The 25,685-nt window shown below is 40.5% G+C and overlaps 1 protein-coding gene across 6 annotated transcripts in view; it reads left to right on the top strand.

Annotated features, from left to right (window-relative positions):
• FBXL18 (F-box and leucine rich repeat protein 18) overlaps nucleotides 1-14,232 on the top strand; it is a 72,677-nt gene extending 58,445 nt beyond the window's left edge. For 4 of the 6 annotated variants that reach the window (XM_027875068.1, XM_027875066.1, XM_027875071.1 and 1 more), the window contains one exon: nucleotides 4,010-14,232. In XM_027875068.1, the coding sequence (XP_027730869.1) occupies nucleotides 4,010-4,166 (157 nt within the window). In that variant the 3' untranslated portion in view covers nucleotides 4,167-14,232. The remainder of the gene's footprint in view (nucleotides 1-4,009) is intronic. The other 2 variants (XR_003570245.1, XM_027875070.1) reach the window with 1 other exon arrangement.
• The last annotated feature ends 11,453 nt before the right edge of the window (nucleotides 14,233-25,685 follow it).

The following is a 25,685-nucleotide window of genomic DNA, read 5'->3' on the forward strand; positions in this document are numbered from 1 at the left end:
TGGACTTAGAAAGATTACCAAACTTGATAGAATTTTTTTTTTTGTAAAAATAAGAATAGTCTTTGAGTGAAGGCTTGAGATCTGGTACATGATCTTGATAATGTACATGACTTTATAATATCTCTTTTGGCCACTTAAAGATATCTGCTTTTCTGGTTTTCATCTGCCTTCTAGATAGGTGAGGTTGCTTAAATGTCTGAGTTCTGGATAGTTGAGGGATTACAGTACTGTAGTACTGTATGAGGGAGTACAATACTGTAGTACAGTATTGTAATGGAGTTCAAATTCTATTCATTGTTGAGTTTCGGCATGTCCATTTGTGAATGCTAAAGAGACTAGCCAAGGTCTAACACTGCCTGGTAATGTATTTTGAAATGGGTTTATGCTGGAAACAGATTAATATTTGAAAAGAATTTTCATTTTGACCAGACCAGATATAAGTGCACTGAACTGTCTTTAGTTTGACTTTTGTTCTCATTTTGGAATTCTAGGGCAGAGGCTGTAAAAGAGAGCCATCTCTGGAATTATGAGGAGCTCTCCTTGACATTTTGTTGTATTTCTAATACTGGTTCTCCTTGGTCAAGGAAGTAATACCAAAGGGTCAGAGTTCCATGTTCTGTATACTTTTGGTTCATCCTGAGCCTAGTCTGGCTACTGATCGTAGAACAAATAAAGGATGTTTTCTTTTTCCAGAGTGCCTTTCCTACCTCCCCTCTCCCACATAGCTCCATTTTCTTTTTTCCTTTTCTCCCTCTTACAAATTGAACTTTTCCAGAAGAGATAGTAGATTCATGCTGCTGTTTTAGGTCTTCTGACATCTGCATTGGTTCTATGTTATTTTTTCCCTAATTTTTCTCATTATAAATTGTATACTTTTAACACTGGCTAAAGATCTAGCCAGATTTGAAGTTAATCCAGGCATGAAATGAAGTAATCAGTTTAGAATTGTTTGTTTTGAGGTTTGGATTTTTTTTTTTCAGCTACCTCCACCCCTTGCTATGGAATCTTTTGTGTTTGTTTTTTAAGTCCTGATCACTAAAAGTAAGGGAAAAACACCAGGAAAAAAAAAAAACTGGGGCCCACCTGGACAGCTGTATGAAGAATGGAATTGCCTTTAGGGGAGATTGAAGGAACATAGACACAGCATCTGCAGCCACATTCTTTGCTTTTGGTAAAATGCTAATCCCAATTTAACATTATGACAGCAGCTCATTAAAAGCCGTTTGGAAATGTGCAGATCTAGGCAGCAGAAAAGAAGGGGCTTTGCACGCACGCAGTTGAGAATAATGGTAAACCACGTGGGTCTCATTTTGTTTTAAATCAAGTAAATTACACAAAGGGAATTTACAGGCATGGACTTGCTGTGGTATGTAGCCTTCAAGGTTCACAGTCACATAGATAGCTCCTAGTTAAAAAATACAAAACAAAATTCAGGAGGTATTTTGTTGGCATTTTTATTACGAAAACATCAAGTTTTATGAGAGCCTTTCTGGCATTTACTTTACATATGTCATAAATCCAACTCTTTATCAGGTATTTGGGGTTTATGTTTCTGCTAGTTATAATATCTTGCTGGATAACTTGTTTTGAAACTCTTATTTGTGTTCTTCTAATTAAAAGTCAAGATTGCTTTTTCATTTGTCTGTCATTTATAGCCCATCTAAATTTGAGGATTGGTTTGTCCTAGTTTTGACAAAGCTTTTCCACTAACTAAAAAGGTTGTTTTATTCATTTGCTTCTTTTTCCTGTAATATCAAAAGTACTAAAAAAAAAAAAAAATCATCCTGTAGGAATTTCTTTCAGTAGCCAACAGATACTGAATTTTTTTCTTGACTTCTTCAGTAGTGTAGTACTATTTCATCTGGAGATTAACTGTCTTATCAATTCTGCATTTAGATATTTTAGCCAGTTTAAATTATAGCTACTCAAACATATTATAGTCATAGAATTTTAAGAGTTTAGAAGGGACCAAGGATCATTTAGGCCAGTCTCCTCATTTTATTCATGAGAGGAAAAATAACCCTTCCCAGATCAGGAAGCTAGGTAGAATGAGGACTAGATTAGAGGCCTCCTGCCTCCATTATACTACCAAATAAAATACACAACATGGTGTAATCTGGGGGGAAAATAGAGACCTTTTAAAAACATGTGATGTAATTTTCCCTTCACCTTTCTTTGGACCTACTCCCTGCTGTTTTAAGCTTCTTTGCCATCTCTCTGCTCACAGTCTCTCTCAAGATCTGTTGTATTTATTCTTTAACTGGTTGAGAAACAGTGGAATGATTCACCAGAATTAAGACTGAAAAGGAAACTTAGAGTCCTGGTACAATGAGGAAGTAGCTGTTGGAAGGGGAGGGGTAAGAGGGAGATTTAAACAAAATTAACCATTTGATACAATTCAGTGACTATTAATACTGGGAGGAGGGAGGGGACTGTCCTACTTTTATAAGTTTTTCAAATCCTTAAAATTAATGAATATATAAGGGGTCAACTCTCTCCATCTACTGCCAGCCAACTGCCACCCACACGGCAGGCACCTGAGGGAGAGACAAGAGACAGCAACATGGGCCAGGCAGGTCAATACACCACCACCTCCTTGACTGCCATCTTCTCTTAGACCAGGACCCAAGAACCTTTGAAATAGCAAAGCTTCCAACCCTGTCTCATAGCCATCATCCTGGAAAGCAGGCCCTACGGAGATAGCCTGGTGATCACTGCTGTGGGTGGTACAGCAGCAGCCACTGTGACCCAGAAAGGAGAATTCTTGCCACTGAAATCTTGACACTGTCAGGTGGTTCAATATCAGGAACTGATAGGATTTATCCATGGGAATGACATTAAAGAGCCATTAGCATCTGCCTTGCTTCTACATCCTAAGGGCAGCTGACTTGCAGCTGAAACCTTCTATGTGCCTTGTCTTCCCCATTAGAATATGAGCACCTGGAGGGCCGGAGCTGTCCGTCTTTTCTGTTTGTATCCCTGGAGTGTAGCACAGTGTTTTGCACATAGTCAGTGCTTAATAAATGCTGTTTTCCATTCATTCAGAATTATGCATGGTTCCATGTTTTCCACGTAATAGTTGTATTTTAACTTGCATATTCAGAGCTGCTGTTTTCACCCTTTTTTTGTTTCTTTTTTTTTTTAAATGGTAATGTATTCCCTTTTTCTTAATATAAAATGATTGAACTTTGAAGGAAGTTTTCAGGTTTTCCACTCATCCACATAGTCATTTAAATAGCCTAGAAAATTAGACTTAGGTCCTGGAATTTGACATTTTCAGGAAACCATGCAAGAGAACATCCAAGTGTATGTTAGCTTTATCTCCTTTCCACCTGACTCCCCCATTCCCACCCCATGGTTTTATTTCTGTCTGGCTCTGGGGCTACAGATTCACACCAGATTTCATCCTATTTATTCTGAATCTAGAAGTACACTCAGGAGTCTAGGGTAGTTCTTGAGCTGACCTAAAAGTTTGAGCCAACTCCATGGTGAACCTGTGATGACCTCCAAGGATCCCAGTTTGGTTTTCAGCTCTTTGGCTCTCTTGGATTTTTGTCACTGGAGCTGGAGTATGGTTCCTAGTGTTCTGCCTTTAGATAAAGGCAGAAACTTTGGGTTATCATCCAAATGAAACAGATAATGTCCAGATTGGATTTTACTGACTTTGCTTCCTCTTTTCCCCCACCCACACATCCTCCTAGATACCAATTTATCTTCCTGCTTTGAAGGACAGGGCATATTTGGGGCACATGAATTCATCATTTATGAATCATTTGTGCCTTGGTGATAAAAGCTGATGATAATTTCATTGGTCTTAGGTTGAGCCATGAGAAACTTTGAAGGGGGAGGTTCAGAGATGGTGGTTAAGTGCTTTCGCTTCTTATCTGGCTAAGTCAGTTTCTCTTCTCTCCAGTCTCTTTGATTGTAATCATCCCCACCTTTGCCTTCATGTTTAAAAACTGGCTCACATCGTCCTTCCCTGGCTAACAACTTGTATTTTTTTGTTTAGTTTCCAGGCAGAGCGCCCAGCACTCAATGTCGTCATTTTCCCGCTGCTCCACGAGGGCTTGACTGATGTCATCAGAGATGTCCCCATGATGCACCTGGATGAAATTACCTTGTTCAAAAGCAGAGTGGCTGAAGAGCCCCCCAACCTGTGGTGGTGACAGTTCCACCTGGAAGTGGAGTCTGGTCTGCAGTGACAGGTGGAATGATTTTCCTTCAGCCTGAACTTGACCCTCCTCACCCCTCACCGACTTCTTCAGCTTATAGCTGCCTTGTTGGATGCTCTAGAACCACTTCAGTCCAATTCCACCCCAAGCCAGATGAGACTGGACATTTCCATGGGCACGCGAATGTTGTCATTGGGTTGTTCTGCTGCTGCTTGCGCTCTCCAGGACTCTGCTGAGAAGCCCCATCCGAGTGGTTTGGCTGTTTCCTTGTGGTCAATAGCAGTTCTTTGGTTTGTAATGTAAAAGAGAACAAAGTGTTCCCTCTTCATCCCGCTACATTCCACTCAATACGTTTCACTAGGGCTTGTGTGTGTGCTTAGCAGTACATTTTGTAACCTTTTCTCTTTTAGACACTTTCTTTGTGACTACTTGTTGCTTTGGTGAGATTTATATTGAGAGCTAAATGTTAACAGGATTACATGAGGAGAGTGAGGTGGGCAGCCTTAAAAGGGGAGGACTAATTTAGTTAAAATAGATGTGGTGCTTGGTACCCAGGCATGAGGTACCATGTGTGTACTTGCACATGAAAAAATATATCGGGATAACATCTCTATGAGTGATGTAATCTATTGACTCGTTTCAAAGACCAGTGTACTGTAACCTTTCTTTCAGCAAACTTTTATATGAACACTGCCATAGTCTCCACATTCAGCCATTTGCACCGTTAGCCCTTGCCCCTCCCTACTTTTGACCCTAGGGATACTTAAGCCTTCCGAAGAGTACATGTATTGAGTAGCTTTATTCCTTTGCTTGGTGGCATGGGGCTAAGAAAGACTGTTTCAGAGAGCCCAAGAGCAAATTCAGCCTCCTCGCAGGATGTGCTCCCTTGTATCCCACTTATCTTCACCTCTGACTCCATTTAAATCTTGGATGAAGCTTTAGGACCCGTTTTTGCCAAGAGTATGTGAGCCTCTGGGCCTATCTGAGACAATGATGGGAGGACTTCTCTATCCTTGCAGCAGCTTGGGGACTGTGTACCACCTAGGGAGGGGGAGTTTTAAGTCTTTAGGCTGCCCTGAGACAAGGTAGGAAGGGGGTGGGCATACTCTATTCCCATAGCAGCTTGCGGAAAAAGTAGCATGGAGTCCCTAGAGCAGTCTGGGGAGAGTCCCTGAAAGAGTTAGGTATTTCAAGAGGAGATTCAGCAGATGAAGGAAAGCAGCCTGGAGGAAAAGTAAGGATTTAGTCCATGACATAGAAGTTGCTACTTTGTCTTTGGCAGGGCACCGTGAAATTAGGGGTGTTCTGGTCTCCTTGGGGTGACCTTTCCTTTAGTGCTGCTTCCACTGGAGGGCACTCAATACTAGAAGTCTCATCGTATGCACAGAAGGCCTGAACCTGGGCTGGAATTTCAGAAAACCAGCGTTGATTTCAAATTGGTTTCAGGAAAGGAACATGATAGTTCTTCACTCAAGATTTGGTTGTGGTAGTCCTCCAAGACCAAGAAGAAACATCTTCTTTGCCATTAGATGTTTGGGGTTGCTGCATAGATGTGTGGGGTTTGACACTTTTACAGCAATGCAGGGAAAGTTATAGCAAAATGCATGGAACTGCTACCAGGATTTCAGGCCCAAGGAAATACTGGAAGGTGGGGAGAGGTTTGGGGTGATGGTAGTGGCTCTGATGGCAGCAGCTTGACTTCGCAGTGTCTAGTCTCTGGCTGGCTGTCTCTGGGTTCTCTTACCCTTGTAGGTTCTAACACCAGGCAGGGTGTTTTCACCCATTTTTGCTCCTACCTCCTTGTCAGGGGCCATAAAGTGATACTTTCTAGGCGTTTCCTCCAAGGAAAATTCACCAACTTGTGTCTTCAGGGACTTAAGTGAATCATTCCCCTAGAGGATTTCTTTTGCCTGTTTTTCCTGGTGTCCCAGCCTTTCCTCCTTGTTCAGCCAGGTTTTGTAGCAACACTAAGTCAACAACATGATATATCACCCATTTTAACTTCAATACTAGCTCATAATTAAAATGAGCTTGTTTCTCTTTCCCATAATGCCTGGAATTCACCTTGTAATAGTTGGCTGACAGTCACTAGTGGATGCCTGATACCTCACAACCTCTACCTTCAACTTTTGATTGAAGTTTTGCTTCTCTTGTAATCATTCCTTTGCCTGTGCCCTTCATCATCATGTTTAAAGCCTTATTTTCTTGCTCATGATGCTTTATTACTTATTCAGCTTCTGATCCCATTTTTCCATTTCCTCTCTTAGCTGTACCTCCCCTTCATTTATCTGCCAGTGTCTCTGGTGACCCACCCTCAAAAAACCTGCCTGACAAATCAACCTTCTTCTCTTATTACTCATATTGTAGAGACTATAGTGTTGATCAAATAAGCTTTCTAATTCTTCTATGCTCCCGCTTGGGTACACATCGCCTTCCTCCCAAGGATTGGGATCTAATCCATATATTAACTATTTGAGGGCAAGTTGTGATTCTTCATTTTCACCATCTGAAACTTTGATCCCTACCATGTGAGCTTTATTGGCCCAATTAAGTATTTACAAAGCATTTTTTATAAAAAGGCTTTTAACAGATCTCTCAGGCTCTTCTTGAAGTCAGACTCTAGAAAGTGGGTAGTAAGTTGAGTCTTATTATTAGCCTCCCACCATTGCTGTAACTTTGGGGACACAGAGTAACTTGGATCTTCAAAAAGAGAAAAGTATTTGGGTAACTTTATTCCCTATCTTTGGGAGTCCAAGAACCAACTCAGTCTCTGCACAGGTAAAGCTCCTTTACATCCCACTTCTAGAATGTTCCAGAATGCCTGGACTATTTCAGTTCCAGCCAACTAATGATGCATAATATAACAAAATACCCTGAGACTTGTCTGTACTGGTAGTCACCATTTTATTTGTTACTGTTTTTCTTAAGTTCTATGAAGCCATAAAGGTACCTTTGATTTTGATCTGAAATAGCATCCAGAATTAAACAGCTCTAGCAGCAGTATATGTCCTGATAGGCATAAACACTAACAGATTGGTGCCTTCATGAAATTTACCTTATTCCCTGTTTTGCTCCAGGAGGTTGTCTGAAGTCTTCTTGTTGATCTGTAAGCAAACATTTCAGCGCTTATTCCAGAGCATTGGGGATTAGTTGAAAAGCATCATCTAAAAATGAAACTCTCTTTACAGCCATTCTACAAAGATGCCAGAAAATAGCTATGTATTGAGGAGTTAGGTATGAACAGAGATGGGCGTGGGTTGGACACAGGTGAGCAGCACATTTAAGCTCCTTTACTTCACCTGAGAGATTCTGCTGTGTGCATACAAGTTGGTCTGCCTTAGACAAGACGAATCAGTGAAAGGTGTTGGTTTGGAGGATTGAACCTATCTTGCATGATGGAAGATGGTGAGCTGCACAGCAAATATGTCCCGGATAGAAAGAATGACCTTTCTCTGTGCATCAGGTCAAGCTGTAAACATAGAGCTGATTGCACTTCAGACCTGAATGCATTGTAGCACGACATATAGTCAAGATTAATTACCAGTGCATCATTTTTAGGGGAGGTTGATGAGATTCTGTCAAGCAGGTGTAATTGCACATTAGAGTTCCTCGTCATGGAGTGAATCTTTATCCTGGGCATGATGTCTCGTTTCAAAAGATGCTGTATAGCCTTAATAACTGCAATAGATCACTTGAGGTCTTCATCTTGATCTGTAGGCAAACTTTGCTAATTTCAATGCCTATTCCAAAGCATCAATGGCTACTTTACATGAATCATCTGGAAAATAAAAGTGCCCTCACAGTCACTGTCTAGAGTTGCTCAAGGTTGGCCACATATTTGAAATGCTGTCATAAAGCTAGGTATGAAAAAAGATAAACACAGGTCAGAATCCAGTGAACAGTATGGGTCTGCAAAGTTCAATCTTCTACCTACAATGGGAACCTGGGAGTAGCTTCAAATGTGTAGAGAGACTGTTCATTCCAGCAGTCCTCACTTGGTGTGTCCCTGACCCTAATAGGTATACCATAGCCAAGGTCACTTGGAACAAATATGATGCTCACACCACATAGAGACGAATGTACATTTGAATGGCTCCATGTAAGCCATCACCACAACACTTTTATAGTTTTATAGTTTGAACCCTCCCAAGGGGTGTTTGAAGATCCTTCATGCAATGAAGGCAATTTCACATGTTATCTGATATGGGACCTGAGCCAGATATCTCTGAAATGGCTGTTTTTGCTAAAGATTTGCTCAAGAAGATGGGATTCTTCACCACACAGAATGAGCTTACTAGACCAAATAAGGAAGTGCTCTCCTATAGAATATTCTGCACATACACTGGTCTTAAAAAATTCATAGTACTCTTATCTGCTGCCACACCCAATATGAGATCCATTGCTATATTGAGAGACATCTCTGCTGATTGTAATTAAAAAGGCTCTGACATGCCTTGTTGTACAACAATTCACTGCTATGTCACACCAAAGGATGTGCAGTAACCAGGACTGAGATTCCCATTCATAATGAAGGAGTGGAGTGATATCTAATCCTTGATATCTGTCCTGCATTTAGTGGACAGTAGGACTAAACTCGGAGTAGTAAAAGAGGAAGTGTCTGATGTAATCAGTCATTCTTGGCTTGGACAAGACCCCTCTTCAATAGGACACCCCATAAAGTACTGAAAATGACAACCCAATGAAACCTCTTTAGATCTTTCTAATTTCAAGGGGTTATCCAGGAGACTGCTTGTTCTCTTTCTTGTTCATTTTAAAATATGTATTTCAAGTGAGGTTTTTAGAAGCTGGGGGCTCCCATGCTGATCTAAGGTTTTTTGAACTTTCAGTAGCAGATGCAGCAAGCTAAGGTGTCCCCACATGAGGTTTAATTGTGGGTTGAAGGATGGATGTGATTAAAATAGATGTTAAAAATTGGAATTAGGCTGAAGTTATGATCTAGTTCTTGTTCCATCATATTATCAGTAAATGGTAACAGTGAACAATTAACAAATACTTTGCTGGACGTGGATAGTGTAGTCTACTAGATAACCACAGTGTGAATAGGAATCTTAGGCCACGTAGTCGTCGTTTTTAGGAAACCTGAGAATTCAAAATGTCTTCATTCTTGATGCCATTTGTTGTTTGTGCCCTACCCCATGTTATAGGCAGCTTTGCCCTTATTCATCCTTTCTCAGTTGGGGAAAAATTGAGGAGTGAGATAAGAATTTAGTTGGGTAAATCAAAGTGTAATCCACTCTTTCAATATAAGTAAGTCCTTGTCCGTAGACCATAACTTGTCTTTTCTAGGCCATTTCTCTCTCCTCTTTTAGTCCTTAACCTTGTTCTTGATCATAAGTAGAGCTCCTAGGTTTCTTGGATTTGTCCCATTGGAACAAAGAGCACTGTGTTTTTATGTCCATTAGTGGAGATTTTAAGGTAGTCTTTGTGCCACAAAGGAAGGGGCTAGGGATGGCCATTAAAATTTTTTCCCATGTCCACTCTGAGTGGGTTTGTTTACAAAATGTAAGATACTCTGATGTACTAATGGATAATGGACTCTTACACATAAACTGAGCCGTGATTCTTTCTTTGTAGAGTTTGAATTTGTCAATCATGTCTGTGAGTCTTATTATCCAACCTGCTGTAAAAATTAGAGCTAATTCCTGGGAGATAAAGAATTGACAAATTCAGAGGCTACGTTTGATATGTAGAATAGAGCACATGGAACACAGGGATGCAAAGAGTGTATAACAGTAAACTCATGTTGGGCTATCAGCCAGGTCACATAGGACGTAGCTACTGGAAGAATCACACAGGTCTGGAAGATGAGGTAGAGAATCCATCAACTCTGCCCAGATGAAGGATAGTAGCAACCACTCTCTTTATACCTGCTAGTGGGCTCAGCAGTGAAATTCAGCTAGGTGGGGTTGGTGACTAAATTTAGAGCTCAGGGGTTTGCTCTTAGGGGCTTTGCTGGCCCTTTGGAGTGCTAGCTGGTATATGATGGATCTATTAACTCTCCAAAAGAAGACAGATGGATTAGTAATGGTGCTAGATAATCTCCCAAGGTGAGTCCCATTTAGGCCAGTACAGATGATCAGGTCAAGGTCAGCCATGACTTCCTTTGGTATTTCAATAAATAATTCAACATAGTAATGGAAGGAGCCTGCAGAACTCAAAAGTCATAGGCAACATAGTCAGCTGCTTATCTAACTTAGCCAGTTAGGAAATACTTCATCTGTTACATTTGACCCCCTTAATATTTGCTTTAGGTAGAGCATTAAAATAGGGATGCTATTGAAACACAACACTTTGGCCTACTTGTACAGGCAGCTGAAATACTAGGATCCTCTCTGGTGTTGGTTGATTGTAATTTGTGGCGTACTTTGACATGGTATGAGAAGATAACCTGTTAACCACAGCTGCCTCCTCAATCCAGACGTGATTCACAGCTGCCTCCTTCTTCAGAACTCATCATTTTGACTGGAGCTAGGTGAGAATAGTGAATTATACTCTTTATCTCAGATTACCAGAAGGTAATGAGTTGCCCATAGAAAACTACAATGTTGCCAAGGAGAGGCAGTGTTTTTAGTGGGTAGATGATACAGATTTGGTGTCTGCCCTATCAAAATGCTTTCCTTTCATCTGCCCAATCAGAAGATGAGGTGGAAAGGAATTGCCTAACAACGGAAAGACTAAAACCCAAAGAGAAAAGATGCTGTTGCCTTTCACCATCAGGCACTCATACCTCATTCTGTACTTGCACCATTTGGACCAAATTATAAGACTAATTTAAAAACAATAACAACAAAAAACTCCAAACATGTTTTCTAACCATGATGTCCTATGGGGAAAAACAGGTAATGCATTTTCTCTAGTTCCTTTGATTGTCCAAATCTCTTTTCTTGTCAAAACTCTCAGTATTAAAGTTTTCTATATATGCTACTCCAGATGGACATTTCAGCTGTAAAGAGTCATTATACACACGACCAGATCCTCAGTTCCTTCTCCAACGGCTTTGACCTTGCTAATGTTCTCTGGGAAATGATGTAAATGAGAGGTGCTCCCTGCATGTTGCTTCCAAAGTCATGGGCCCAGGCTTCCATGTCCAGTATGAAGGGAAATCCATATCCCTTAATTCTCACACATCCCAGTTTTCTAAAATCCAAAATGAACTTGCAAACCCAAAATAGCTATGATAACATGAAAGAAAATTGTAGAATCGAAACAATTATCAAAGCCTACAATCTGACATCAGATTTCATAAAAATATAACATTTCCCAAGAAGTACCAATGTTCTTAAAACCCATGGCATATCCAAATCCACTCAGATCACAGATGTTACACATTGAGTCATTTTTCAGTTATAGTTATGCAAATCTTCAATTGCTGCTTGTTTTATTACTACTCTTCTAACTTGCTAGTTATAGCTAATGTTGATAACAAACTTGACTTCTTAAATTGAGCTTTTTAACTTATGGGGCTCCAAATTTTAGACATTTGTGCAATTGAAACAAGTATTTTAATTATGTATCAAATATTTTAATTACCACATGGCAGTTAAATAAGGTGAAGGGTCACTCCCAATTATTCAGAGTAACTCTATATAGGGCTGTGGAAATAGACCAGACTGTTCTAAACCTTGTGTTGATTTGACCCACAGGATAATGGCTACCTTTCCCATGAAGCGGCCTTGTCTTCTCACTCGAACAGTATGAATTTACACTAAATGAACTTACACTGGATAACTTTTAGAAATTCTAGAGAGTATTTTGAAAAATATAGTGTGTGTGTATATATATTTAATTTCAATAGAATAACAAAGTATTGAAACCTAAAAAGCATTTTAATCTCTTACTAGTGGCCTGGTTAACCTTCTCACGTTGCCTTATTTATTTTGTGCTTTTGAAATAAACACAGCCGTTCCAAAAGTTAACAGCCACCTTTTACTAAAATATGAAGGACTAAATTCATCAGGTTGTATAGTAGTGAGGTCTCCCTTCCTTAACTGTCATAGTGTCTTGTGGACATAATTTCCTTGTTGTCCATACCACTCATTGGTGAATAGAAATGCTTTTCATTTGAGGCTTTTAGCCATGTGACCTAGGTCTGTGGCACATCTGCTTGGTGCAGTATTCCCAAAGGGCTTCCTGAGGGAACTCAGACCTTCCACGTGTGCCATCTCAACCTCATCTAGTCGGTGTTCTCATCGCAGCAATGTCATAGCTAAAAGTGCTTTCTACAGGTTTACTTCTCAGAATGGTATCCAGTGGGGAAGGGCCTGGCAGGAAGGAGTGACCTACCTAACCTTCCTACATCTCCTGCAAGCTTTCGGCTTCTTTTGTTTTCTTATTTTTTTAATCGAGGCTGTCAGACCTGTTTGTCCTGTCTTTGCCATTCACTATATAATTATACCGTGGCCCAACCTTATCTGTGCCACGTGTACACATCACAAATCTGAGTACATTTAAACAACCTCTGCAATAGCCCCTTCTTTGATTTTTCAAAGTGATTTGCCTCTTAAATAACATGAGCACCATTCTGTGCTGTTTTTGTCTTGCACTTCACCTTGCTGCTAAAGAACCAGGATAACTGATCATTTGATACATTTATCATTTCTACCCTCCTTTCTTAAATAGGCAAATATATTTCACTAGTTTACTCCTTCGCCCAGGAGGAGTGGCGCTGGAGAAGCCTTTCTATACACATCCTCCTCCTGACTGTGTGCACTTTGTTTGGAGAAGAGGAAGACAGTTAAAAAATGTCACTTTAAGGCAATTTGTGATTATATCCTCATAGTGTGAACTAGGCACCCCATGTTGTAATAGGACTGTTTATGTCCAGCATGGACAAAACTCTGTTTCCCATTTTGTTTTGTGGAAAGAGAAGTATGTCATAATTAGGAGTTTTCTGCCGTCATTTTTGCTCTTTAGCTCTTCCCAAAGCCCAGTTTTGTCAGTCATCTCCTTTCCGTCCCTGAAAAAAATAAACTGTATTTGTTTGCAAAGTTGCTATATTAGAGTTGCCTTTTCCCTACAGATGATCCCTCTCTAGTCCTGCCATATCCTTTCAAGAACCATAGGCAGTGGAATAAGGTTGTTCAGAGCCCTGGGGAGCAAGGTCTAGACTGTGAAAGGAATGGTGATCTGAATTCCTGGCCTTGATTTTTTTCCCCCAAATCTAGCAACAGTCTGATTGAAAGGGAGGAGAACATGGGGGAGGGAGTGTACTGTAGGAATGCTGCACTGCTGACCCCTTCCTATCCAAAGTGAAGCTTTTTCCTTTGCCATCATAGAGTTAGTTCTGGCCCAGTGGACATGAATCATGAAGAAAATTGCTGCTCCTGTTTTCTCCCTCCTGGAAGATCTAGCTGCCAAAGAATAGGCAGGTGCAACCTGTTAAACATGCAAGCTTGTTGCCCCCAAGAATCGTTCTTTCACAGGTTAGTCCCACTCACACACAGTCCTTTGAGTGTTGCAAGACCCTTAAGGTGATTTTTTTCTGTAGTTTTCTTTCAATCAGAAGGTTGCTGCTCATACTGAAACCAGAGGATTATGCCTTCCCTAGGAATTTATTAGAAGGATATGATTGTATCTTTATGACTGGGGCCTAGCAATTCTATTCTCATAAGCAAGCAATTTTAAACAGTAACATAATTTATACTAATAAACAGGACTGGGAAAAGGGCAGCCCCCAGGCAGAAAGGGGGTATCAGTAGTGGATGGAAATGAAAATTGCTGTGAAAAGAGACACCAAAACTGTAGACCTGATATTTTTAGTGTCCCTGCAACAATCCTTTTACTTAGAGTGAGAATTTCCGCTGCTTCTGCACTCGAGACAGGATTCACCAGATGTTAATAATGTGCTTATTTTCTCTAAGTGCTATTTTGGCACCGGTGTTAATTACAATTTATATTCTGCAGCATTTACACTGGGAAAAGAACCCACCCTAATAGTCCCCAATTGGCAGAGCTGGGCTATTAAGCATAGTACCATATGTTCTGAGCTGAGAAAAGCATGGGACTTAGAGCCTGGTCAGCATTAAAGCTCCAAAATGAGTTTTATTGTGTGTGTGTTTTTCTTTTATTATGGGGGTGCTGGGGAGTGGGGTGGAGGTGAAATGGATTGGAGCATACTTCCTCCTCCCCCCTTCTTTTAAAATTTATTTGATATCTCCTGCTTCAAAAAGAAGATCTACTTTTAATTTCCCTGCTTCTTATCCAAAGGTTCTGTGTCATTGTGGCATCTCCAGCTTTTTCTTCTGAGCAGCACATTGCTCATCGTTGTGCAGCTTGAGGGCCACGAGAGGGACTAGAGCACCTGGGTCCTACCTGCCTCGGGCTCGATGACATGGAAGTGAATTTCAGCCAAAGAAAGTTTATGCATTTAAGGACCCTTAGCGTCCCACTCTACATGAGAGAAGAAGGGGGAAGGAGGTCTCTAAATTTGATAAAAATTAATTTTATGTTCAGGCTCAAAGAAGCTTGATTAAATATTCTTCCCATTCCATGGGAAGCAGCATGGTGCCATGGAAAGAATGTTTGATTTGGAGCCAGCGGGCCTGAATCCTGGCTATGCCCCTTACTACCCCTGTGACCTTGGACAACTTACTTAACCCATCTGGGCCTTATTTCCCGTAAATGTAAAATGAGGGGATTCTACTAGGTAAAGTACTTTCTACTGAAAAGTAGATTCTACTTTAAAGGGATTCTAGTGTAAAGTCCCAGGTCTTAAATCTATGATCCTTAATTTTTCTTTTTTCTTTTTTTTTTTTTAAAAGCATTTTGATTTGGTGGCATGACAGTCCATGTCCCTTTTAAAAACTCAAATGATAAGGAGTCTAGAGGCAACAGATATGCTTTTGGTTCCTCTGCATTTAGATGCCTTTAGTCATGCCTAGGCACCCTGATGGGGAACCAGAGTGTCTGCTAAGGGCAGGTCCTGATTCAAGTTCCTTGTTTCATAGCTTTCATTTGGGATCCATTTCAGTAGTGACTTGTAAAGAACCTTGGAAACCTGACCTAACTTGGCGTTTCCTCACTCATAGACACAGAATTCACATCAGCATCTTGTAATATTAAAGGATGATGAGGAAAAAGCATTGGCCCCATGCTGTGCTGCTCAGGTTCCTTATGTGATAGAAATGTGACCTATAACAAATTCAGTTCCCCCTTTAAAAAAAAAATCTCGGTCTAGCCTTGCAGTGCTGATTTTTCAAATCGTCAATCTCCCTTAACTGTTTCATGCTGGGACTTGTGTCTTGCTGTTGGCAGTGAGATGCCCTGCAGCTGCCAGTTCACAGGGTAAATGACTGAGAAAAGGTGATCCCTGGGGTGTAAAGGGTAAGAAGCTGCCACAGTGAGTGCCAAGGCAGTTTTCAGAGAGGATGCTTAGGAGCAGCATTGCTTAAACTGAAAATGCGTGCACGCACGTGTGTGTGTGTGTGTGTGTGTGTGTATGCACGCTTGTGTGTATTTGATACAAGATTGTTGAATTTGCTTTGGAGTGATTCATTGTAAACTGAGAGACCAATACCACCCATGACTGAGACCATCCAGAGAAGAGCAAGTTTTAAAATAAATGCATTTAAGATTGGGTATTGAAGAGAAGCAAAGCATCTTGGTTCCATGATCTGCCAGCTAAATACTCCTTGTTTGATTAGATGCACAAGCGGATGATTTCCATAGAAACCAATGGGGATGTGGTCAGAGAAGTAATGATTAATAGGGAAGGGACCCTGCCTGGGGCCTTATTTTAAGGGGGAGGAGAAGAGAAAAACTGGAGTGGGGGGTGGTTTAGCTTTTTTAGAGGTGGGGAAACTCAAAATGGAAAATCCTTATTTCTTCCATTAAGTTATGAAAGTAGCCTTCCTCTTCTTCCTGTCCCCATTTTCACTTGCAGCTTTTAGGATTTGAAAATTGCTGGAAATAATAATAAAAAAAGTTAATGGATGAGGCAAGATGATTAACATTGTTGCTGTTAACAGCAGGATCCTGGCCATTTCAGCCATAAAACATGAAGCAAGGGAGACATTGACCTTTCTGCTGTTGAAATAAATGGAAAAGTCGATATCCATTGTTTTCAATGGCATCGACCTCTTGACACCCCTATTTTTCCCCCCACTTTTTTTTTATTGACAGTAAAAGGGTGGAGATGAGGAGGATCTGAGGGAGAGACACTTGTACCAGTCATTGATCTCATTGAGGAAAGAGAATTAGAACTGAGACTTGCAGAATACTAGACATGAATGGAAATTTGAAAACTGTAGATCTGACAGAGGGAGATCAATTTAGACCTAATTATCATACTTTTTCCAGGCTCTTTAAAAAAAAAAAAACACTCATGTAGAATTTTATGTTGTTATCATGAGGTCAAGGCACCTTATTTTTTTTCCCCTGCAGTCCCACTGCTGCGAATTTCATCAGTGTACCAAGAATCATTGTTAAACCAGGCATTGCTAATTAGCTCTGTGACAATTAAGTAATGTAGTGCAATGCCATTAGGACATAAGATCAGTTTTTGAAGTTGGTCCTTTGAAGTGGAAGCTGCAGCTCCACTTAAAGCTGATGGGGGGGGGGGGAGAAAAAGGGGAGGAATATCTTTTTACCAAAATTCTAATGAGATACAAAAGCGTTGGTGACTGTGAGAATATTCACCGGTGTAGTCAGTCTCAGGTACACTCACTCACTCGGGTACCTGCCCCCATGCATACGTAATCGTGTCAGGCTTGTAATTCTTGTACAATGATTGTCAATAGTGTTGATTTAAGTGGAGTGAAACTGGTTGCTTAATTTATCACTGTCCCTTTGTGTGTGTGACTTTTACAAAAAAAAATTGTATCTGTTCATCATAGGGTGATTTAAGAAGAGACTTACGATGTCAACAGTGTTACAATTTAAGGAGGCTCAAAGAGTCCGGTATATCATGTGATAAGGTGCTATATTATTAACAGCAGGAAACAGAACCTGTTTACAAGTGAGTGACAAATTCCTCAATTTTAATGACTCCATCTGTGCACTGGGTTTTACACTTGTATTTTGCAACTGGATCTTTGTGTTCATAGTATCAAACCACATATTGAATGTGCTATTTTCATGTAAATTTGTGGCATGTAAAAGATTTCAAATAAAGTGAAATGGATTTTAAAAAGGTTACCTTGTGTCTTTTGCCCCATTTCTGAGACAGGATTATTGGTGTTCAAATGAAACCTTGTGGGTATAAATCAATTATCATCCATAGAAGTCTTGTTGAAATTTCAACTCCATTGTGTATGCCATCAGGGGCTGAACAAGATCTCTTGATCCACTTTTACAAATGGACCATACCAAACAACAGCCTCTTGTATGGAGGCTTTCCTCTGTTCACGAATCACAGAATCTTGAAGTTAGAAGGGAATTTGGTAGCTCATAGAGGTTAACCTGTAACTCAGAATTTCTACATCCCCAACAGGTGCTCATCTAATCCCAATTTGAAAACCTCCTGTGAGGGGGCACCATGTCCTGAGACTGCCAGTTCCCCTTTTGGACAGCACCAGTTATTAGGATTTTTTTTTTCCTATGGATCCAAAACCATTCTCTCTATAACTTAGACCCACTGCTCCTAGTTCTGGTGTTTGAGACCCAAGCATATCAAATCTGAACCTTCTCCCTTTATATACTTGACGACAACTATCATGTTACCCCTAAGTCTTCTCCTCCATGGACTCAACGTCCCTAATTCTTTCAGTCTTTCTTCCCGTTTTGTGGACTGAATTCATTATCACTGTCTCAGTCACGATCCAGCCCATCAGTTTTCTTCTTAGAAAATCACAGTCAGTGAACACAGTACTCTAAGTGTGGTCTTCCCAGAGCAGAGTGCAGTTGGATTAGCATGATATTTGATTCCACAAACACCACGCACCTATTTGCAAAGTCCCTGCTGCTGTAGCTACTGAGAGAGCTATGGTAATGAACTTCATAACCCCTGCCCCTAAGGAATTTACAGTCTAGTAGGGGAGTTAAGACCTAAACAAATAACTATAATGCAAAGCAGTAGACCTGCGTGAGGGAGGTATAAGGAAAGAGGAATGAGAATTCAGAAGAAAAGATCGTTTCTGGCTAGGGAGATCGGGGAAGGATTTATAGGAGTTTTGAACTGGGCCTTGAAGGATCAGTGGCATTTCAACAGACAATGATAAAGAGGGAAAAGGCATTCTATGACTGAGGAACAGCATAAGTAAAGTTTCCCTAGAAAATTTTCCTGCTTCCCAGAAGCAGGAAGACTTTAGAAATATAGAAAATTATATATTTGGGAAATAGTGAGTAGTCAGGTTTGGCTGGATTGTAGAGTATGTGATAACTGATACTTATATAGTCCTTTAAATGTATGCAGAATGCTTTCCATAACTCATTTGAGCCTCACAATAACTCCTGGAGGAAAGCTCTTATAGATGAGGAACGGAGACCCTGAAGGAGGTTAAGTGGTGAAGGGGCAGACACGCAGAATTTGAAACCAGGTATTGACTCCAAATGCAGTAATAATAGTAGTAGTAGGGGCAACTAGGTGGTGCAGTAGATAGAGCATCGGCCCTGGAGTTAGGAGGACCTGAGTTCAAATCTGGCCTCAGACACTTGCTAGCTTTGTGACCCCAGGCAAGTCACTTAACCCTGATTGCCTCCCCCAAACAAAAATAATGATAGTAGTAATGGTAGCAGCTAGCATTTATATAGTACTTTCAAGGTTTACAAAGTGCTTTGTTATTTTGTTTGACATGTTATCTCTTTTGATCCTCACAACTTTTGTGAGGTAGGTGCCATTTTACTGATGGGGAAACTAAGGCTGATGATGGTAAATTGACTTGCCTGGGGTGACACAGCTATTAAGTGTGTGAGGCAGGATTTGAACTCAGGTCTTCCTGACTTCGAGTCTAGCACTCTGTCCACTGCCCACCACCTAACTGCTGGTATTTTGTAGAATTGTAAAAGGCTTAGTGTGTTAGGGAGGGACCAGATAACAGAGGGCCTTGAATCATTAACCGAGGAGTTTAGATGTCATTCACTAGGCTTTGGGGGAACTACTGAAAGATTTTGAGCAGTTGAGTGATGTTATCTGCATTGGGAAGGTTACTCCTGCAGGAGTGACTTTGGATTAGGGGGAAAAGATGGAGAGATTGGTTAGGAAACTACCGCAGCAGTCTAGGCAAGTCATGATGCGGTCCTCAACTAGAGTGGTGGGAATAGACTTGGAAAGGAGTAAATGGAGGGGAGAGGTAGAGGCTGTACCTTGTGGTGACTGAGTCTGGGACGAGGGGTATGGAGGAGTCAAAAGGTGAGTGACCCCCAAGTTTCAAGCCTGGATAATTAGGAGCATAGGCGTATATTATTATCAACAATAATAATAGATAACATTTTTATAGCACTTTAAGGTTTGCCAAGTATTTTACCTATGTTACCACATTTTAGGGAAATACAGTTTTGAATATATTGAATTTGGGGTGCCAAAAGGACTTAGAGGTAGAGATGTTTCATAGATAGAAATGGGGAATGGGAGCTTGCAGGAGAGGTCAGGATTGACTATGTAAATTTGGGAGTCCTTTACATAGAAGTGATAGCTCAACTCCTGCAAGGTGATGGAATCTCTGCGGAAGAGGGCCTAGAGTAGGAATTCCCAATGTTTTTCAGTCCCTGTACCCCTTAGTTTTCAGGAACCTTTCCTGTATTCCCTATTTGATATGAAAAGTAAATAAATTCCAGAGTTTTATCCATATGCACATTTAGAAATAAAATTAAGAGATTAAGTTTAGTTTCAAAAGGATAATGTTATTACTTACTAGATATTCCCCATGCTTTTAGAGAAGCCTGTTGTACTCCTTGGGGGTATGTGTACTCTAGGTTGGGAAGCCTCTGGTATAGGGAAAGAAGAGAAGAGAGAACCAAAGATAGGAAATTAGATGTGTACTAAACTAAATCTCTGTAGGCTTGGTCCAAGTTTACCATATAAACAGAATTGCCCCATGATTTTCCTACTTTTAGCCAAGAGCTAGGGATGGAGGGAAAGAGGGAGCTGAGATTGTAAAAAAAAAAAAATCTATTCATTAATACAGTACTTCAGCAAGTGTCCTTCCCAATATAGGAAGGAGCTGACCATTCTCACTACTAAAGCTAAATGTGACAGCTGGGTGATATTAGATGGGAATTTGTGTAGTTGAGAGAAATTACAGCAGCCCTTACTTCAGAGACACATTTATGACTCGATCATTACAATGACAGATAAGAGTGAGGGAGAGGGGAGCCAAGTCTAAGAAATAACCGTGAAATATGGCAAAATGGTGAAAGCATTAAGGGGGTGGGGGGGAAGTGTCTGAATCATAAGTAATCAAAAGTCTCTAGGCCAGCACAATTGAATGAAGCATTGGCTAGATCTCTGTTTCTCAGCCATACCAGGCTTGACCCTGGATTTCTCCTTTCTGTAGCTTCATGAGGGCTGGGAAAAATAGTTCAAAAAGTTTCCTGGGGACCCTGCTGCCTAAAAATCTGGCAAAGTAAGCTTTTTGTGCATATTATGTGTGGAAAAACATATATATATATATATATACACACACACACATACATGCATATATATATGCACACACATACACACATATATATAAATATAAATCTGTATCTCTATTGTACACACACACACACACGCATGCACGCACACACACGCATGCACACACATACGTCTGATGGTAGTCTTTCTTCTACAGAGCACTTCATTTGTCATGGTAGACAAACCCAATAGGGTTACTTTAGACACACTCTCCAACTTGTGTTTGCTTCTTGTACTGTTTCTTGTTGTTGTTGATGTTGTCTTTGTTTGTTTAGGTTTTTTCACTGTCCAGGTGGAACTTTTGCTTTTGAATTAGGAGTTTTCTGACCAATATACAAGATTAAGTGTTTTTTCAAGGTTTGGTGAGACTTAACACATTTTTTTTCCTAACTTAACTCCTGAGCCAAATCCATCTTGTGGTAGAAGTAAAAAAAAAGACAAGAAGAACCAGTAGGTTTTCATAGTATTCCCTGTCCATAGCAGACTTTGAAGCATTACATTTTAACACTTAGAGCTTCAACAATGGAGACATGACAATTCTGGAGATGTAGAGAAAAATAGAAAACAACTGTATCAACAACACATAGTAGGTGCTCAATAAATGCCTGACTATGGATGTATGTATATATATATATATATTTTTTTTTTTAGGCACATATATGTGTTACCTATAACTTTAACACTATAAGGACCAGAATTTGAGAATACCTCAAAGGGCCAAGCTGCATCAACTGATGCAATGCATTTTTAAAAAAGTCTATAAAGCAAATAAAATATAGATGGGATGAAAAATTATAATATATAATTATAATAAAATTTTTGTGTCCGTTGACATACCTGGTTCTTCTAATTTTGTATACACACTTCTAATTTTTCCTGAATAATGAGCAGCAGTCTTGGAAAGTGAGACTATTAAATATGAAGAAAGAACTCACCTGAACAAAGCCCATGTTTGCCCCCATTTTCCAAATCCAAGCCACACCTTCATCACCTCCAGCTTCTCCCCAAAGCTCCCAAGATTAGTTTGTGGAATGAGGAAGCCAGGAAGGGTGTGTAGGCCTGATGGCTATGGGAGAAGGTGATGAGAGAGCCTTCATTGTGCTCCCCAAACCAGACAGCCGAATCATGGCTCTGGACAGGATGTTGACGGCTTCACAATATGGGTTTCTCTTTGTTTGTTTTGGCTACTTTACAACATTTCTGAGGGTCAGAAACCTCACACCTGCCAGATGGTGGTGGCATCTGACACACTACTCTGGCCTGAATGATGTGTCTTTGTGCCCAGAGGTTTCAACAGGCAGTCTGCCCCGAAGCTTTCACCTCCACCCTCTGTTGTGCTCCCTTACAACAATTCCTTTGTATGACATGCAAATACCCCTTGGAGGCCTTGGCGGCTTTGTTTTAGCCTGTTGCTGAGCTGGGAATACTAGTTAGTTCAGACTAGACCACGGCAGCTTTAGCTGATGTTCTGTTAAGGGCCTATATGTTCCTGGGAAAAGAGAGGCCATGGTGCTACCCTAAAGGAGACTGTCAACTGTAAATAAGAGATATTTTTACAGGCATGTGGAACGTTTCCCTATAGGTAAGCACCTCAATACCAACTTGAAAATGGCTTGAGAACTCAACACTGAAACCAAAGGGGTATTTTCCTTGATCGTATCTGTTCCACAGCAGCAGAAAGATGGTTGCATAGTTACCTGGTAAATTCGTGACTGTCTAGACAGTTACACTGGCCTGATTGTCAACATGGTCTTAGATTCACCTGATGGTTACATAGTCATCTAGTAAATCTGTGACCATCTGCATTGCCAGACTGGTTTGATTGTCAACATGGTCTAAAATTCATCTGATAATTTGCTTTTGGTTTAGCTAGGCAGTGTGGTACACTGGAAAGACCACTGGCTTTGAAGTCAGAGAACCTGGGTTTGAATCTTTCTTTGCTTTACTACATACTCCCTTCATATGTTGTTGGGGACATCACCTACCCTCCTGTGGCTTCAGTTTTCCCACCTGTAAAATGAAGGGATTGAACTGAATGATTTTTAAAGGATCCCTTTAAATACTGTAACCCTGCAGGAATTAGAGGCTTAGTAAGTTTCAGAGGACCCTAGTCTTTCCAGGGAAAATGCATTCATTCATTTGTTCATTCAACAAGTGTTAATTGAGTCCCTACTATGTGCAAGACATAGTGCTAAATCTTGAATACTGTGCACTTTGGCAGTGATAAGCTTTTAAAGGAGACCCTAAAGCTGGGCTCCATCTCTCTGGTTCAGTTCCACTGACCTGTCATGAAGATTTGCCCCAGATTTCTAAAACCTGGAGCTTTCCCTACTATTATTTTACCACATTTCTTTCTTTAATATTGTTGATGCAGCTTTCTTTTCATTAGAATGAATATGATATAAGTAATACCCACCTGACAGCATCCTGATAATCTGGAACTTGGGTTTCAAAAGTATAAACTCCTGACCCTGGTATTCAAGGCCTTACCCAATCTGGTATCACCTTATCTTTCTAGCCTTATCTCATACTACTCCCTTCACATATTCCAGCCAAAAAGAACTACTCTGTTCTCCTCTCCCCAATTTTTTGAATTTCCTCCTTTTCTTTAAGGTTCAGCTCAGATGCTACTTCCCATGAACCCTGTGAAAGTGCAAATACCCTCACCTCAAATTTTCCACATAGGGTAGGTGGGTGAATTTGGTGTTGGCTATACCCTAAGGCCTTGCCATCCGCCCTATTTCTGCACAATAAGGATTAACAGGACTTTCTATCACCTCTGCAGCTGAACCCTCCTAAGTGTGTTGTCTCGCCTATTTCGAATGTAAGCTCTTTGAGAGCAGAAATAGTCTCACTTTTCTATTTGTATCCTCAATACTTAGTATTAAGCTTGATGCTTAATAAATGCTTTTTCATTCCTTCATTTATTCTTTCAAAAGGTTCATCTACTCACTTATCAAGGTGGGAATTTGCCATGTTCTCTTCCTTTCCAGTTACAGATCTTGTGAACAGTTTCACCCATGGCTACAGGTTGTGACTTTCATTTTTCTTTTAAGGGATTCTTCTCTTCCTTCCTGAAATATGGAGCTGATAGGCCAATGTTAATTTCTTATTGATTTCAGATGCATGTCCAATATTGAACACTCCTGGTCGGGCTCTAGACTAAGTAAATGTTTGGGACCCCATTCTATCTTTGATATTCAAGGTAGTTTCTAGATGGAAAAGTATTCTGTAGCTTTGTATCAGAGAGGGAGTTGAGATAAATTATTTAGATTAGATAAAGCATTTATGAAGCACTTAAATCATGTGCTGGCCACTGTGCTAAGTACTGGGAAAGCAAATACAAACAAAAGGATAGTTCCTGCCCTCAAGAGGCTTACATTCTAAAGGGGGAAGACGACACATAAAAGGGAGCTAAAAAGTGTGTGTGTGGGGGGGAGGTGTAAAAGTTCAGGAACACAGCCAGGATAGAAGGGAGCATGCCTGGCCTGGACACTTCCTTAAGTAGAGATTCCAGGCAAGAACTCACCAATGGGGATGGGGCTGAGGGATGGAGGCATCTCCAGTGTATAAAAGCAGGGGCAGAGGTAGAGAAGTCCAGAGAGTCAGGAAAGGAGTTGGGGTTAGAAGTAAGCATGGAATTTGGAACTCAAAATTTTTTTAAATGAATGTGAAAAAAACATTGTTTACATGTAATTGAGAAAAAAATTAAAAATGTTTTAAGAAAGAAGTGAGCGTGACTGACCTGGGCAATTCCTCCAATGGAGCTTCTAGGCAGGAGTTTACCATTCAGAGGAGGGGAGCACAAGGGTGGAATTTGTCCTTCATGAAACACAGACTCCTAAGTGATATAAATTAAGTGCTCTGATAGAGCTCTGTCTGATCCATATGTTTTAGATGGATTCTGTCTTTGAACAGCAGGCTGTGATAAAGTGCCAGGATCCTAGGATTCATGATAGCCCAGTATGGCCTGCCTCACTAAGCTGGTGCCAATCCTCCAATTTAATCCTGCCTTCAGCATGCTGAGAGTTTGGGCTGCTTTGTGAGACACACAGTCACCCCCCCCTCCCCTAAACTGCCATGTGCCTCTTGAAGAGATTCTCTAAACCCTCAGCCTTTTCCTTTCAGAAAGTGAGTAGTAGTGACATTCAGGGAATGATTTGTCTCAGTTCCAAAAGAACATGTATGTAACTTACCCAGAAACTTACCCTTCCTTACCAGAGGGCTTCAGCGCTCCCCGACCTTGTACTCTCTTACCAGCCTTGATGATTGTGTAAACAACAGATACAGCATTCCTGTGGCCTTTGGTCTTCAAAGCAATGTCAGCTAATCTGTGGAAAGGCAGTAAGGGCATCCATTGAAAAAATGTTGTAAGATGTGTCCTGTAGAACAATACTGCATTTCATCTTGGAAGCATGGTCTAAATCTGATCTTCCATCCTAGCTGTGTGACGATGGGAGGCCATGAGTGAGTGAATCACTTAGCCTTTCTCAGCTTCAGTTTCCTCATCTGTAAAATTGGGATAATAATTAAGTCTGCATATGACAACCACTCAAACAGAGGCTCTGAAACTTTTTGTGTCCTGGACCCCTTGCACAATCTGGCAAAGCCTACTTACCCCTTCTTAAAAGACTATTTTTAAATACATAAAATGTGATACATAGGATTACAAAGGAAACCAATTATACCAGAATACAATTATCAAACTATTTTTTTTTTAAATTCATAGACCTTAGGTTAAGAACCTCAGCAGTTTCATTCTTTGCAATTGTATCATCAGTGCCTAGCCCCAGCATAGTGCCTGCCACATAGTGGCACTTAATAAAATGCCTGTTGATTGATTGATTGATTGACTGATAGTACCAGGATTTCTCAGAGGCTCAAACAAGATAATGTGCATAAAGAACACTGCAAGCTTTAAAGTGCTATATAAATGTCAACTT

Source organism: Vombatus ursinus, unplaced genomic scaffold (assembly GCF_900497805.2).
Source record: "Vombatus ursinus unplaced genomic scaffold, bare-nosed wombat genome assembly UNPS02014807.1, whole genome shotgun sequence".
NCBI lineage: Eukaryota > Metazoa > Chordata > Mammalia > Diprotodontia > Vombatidae > Vombatus > Vombatus ursinus.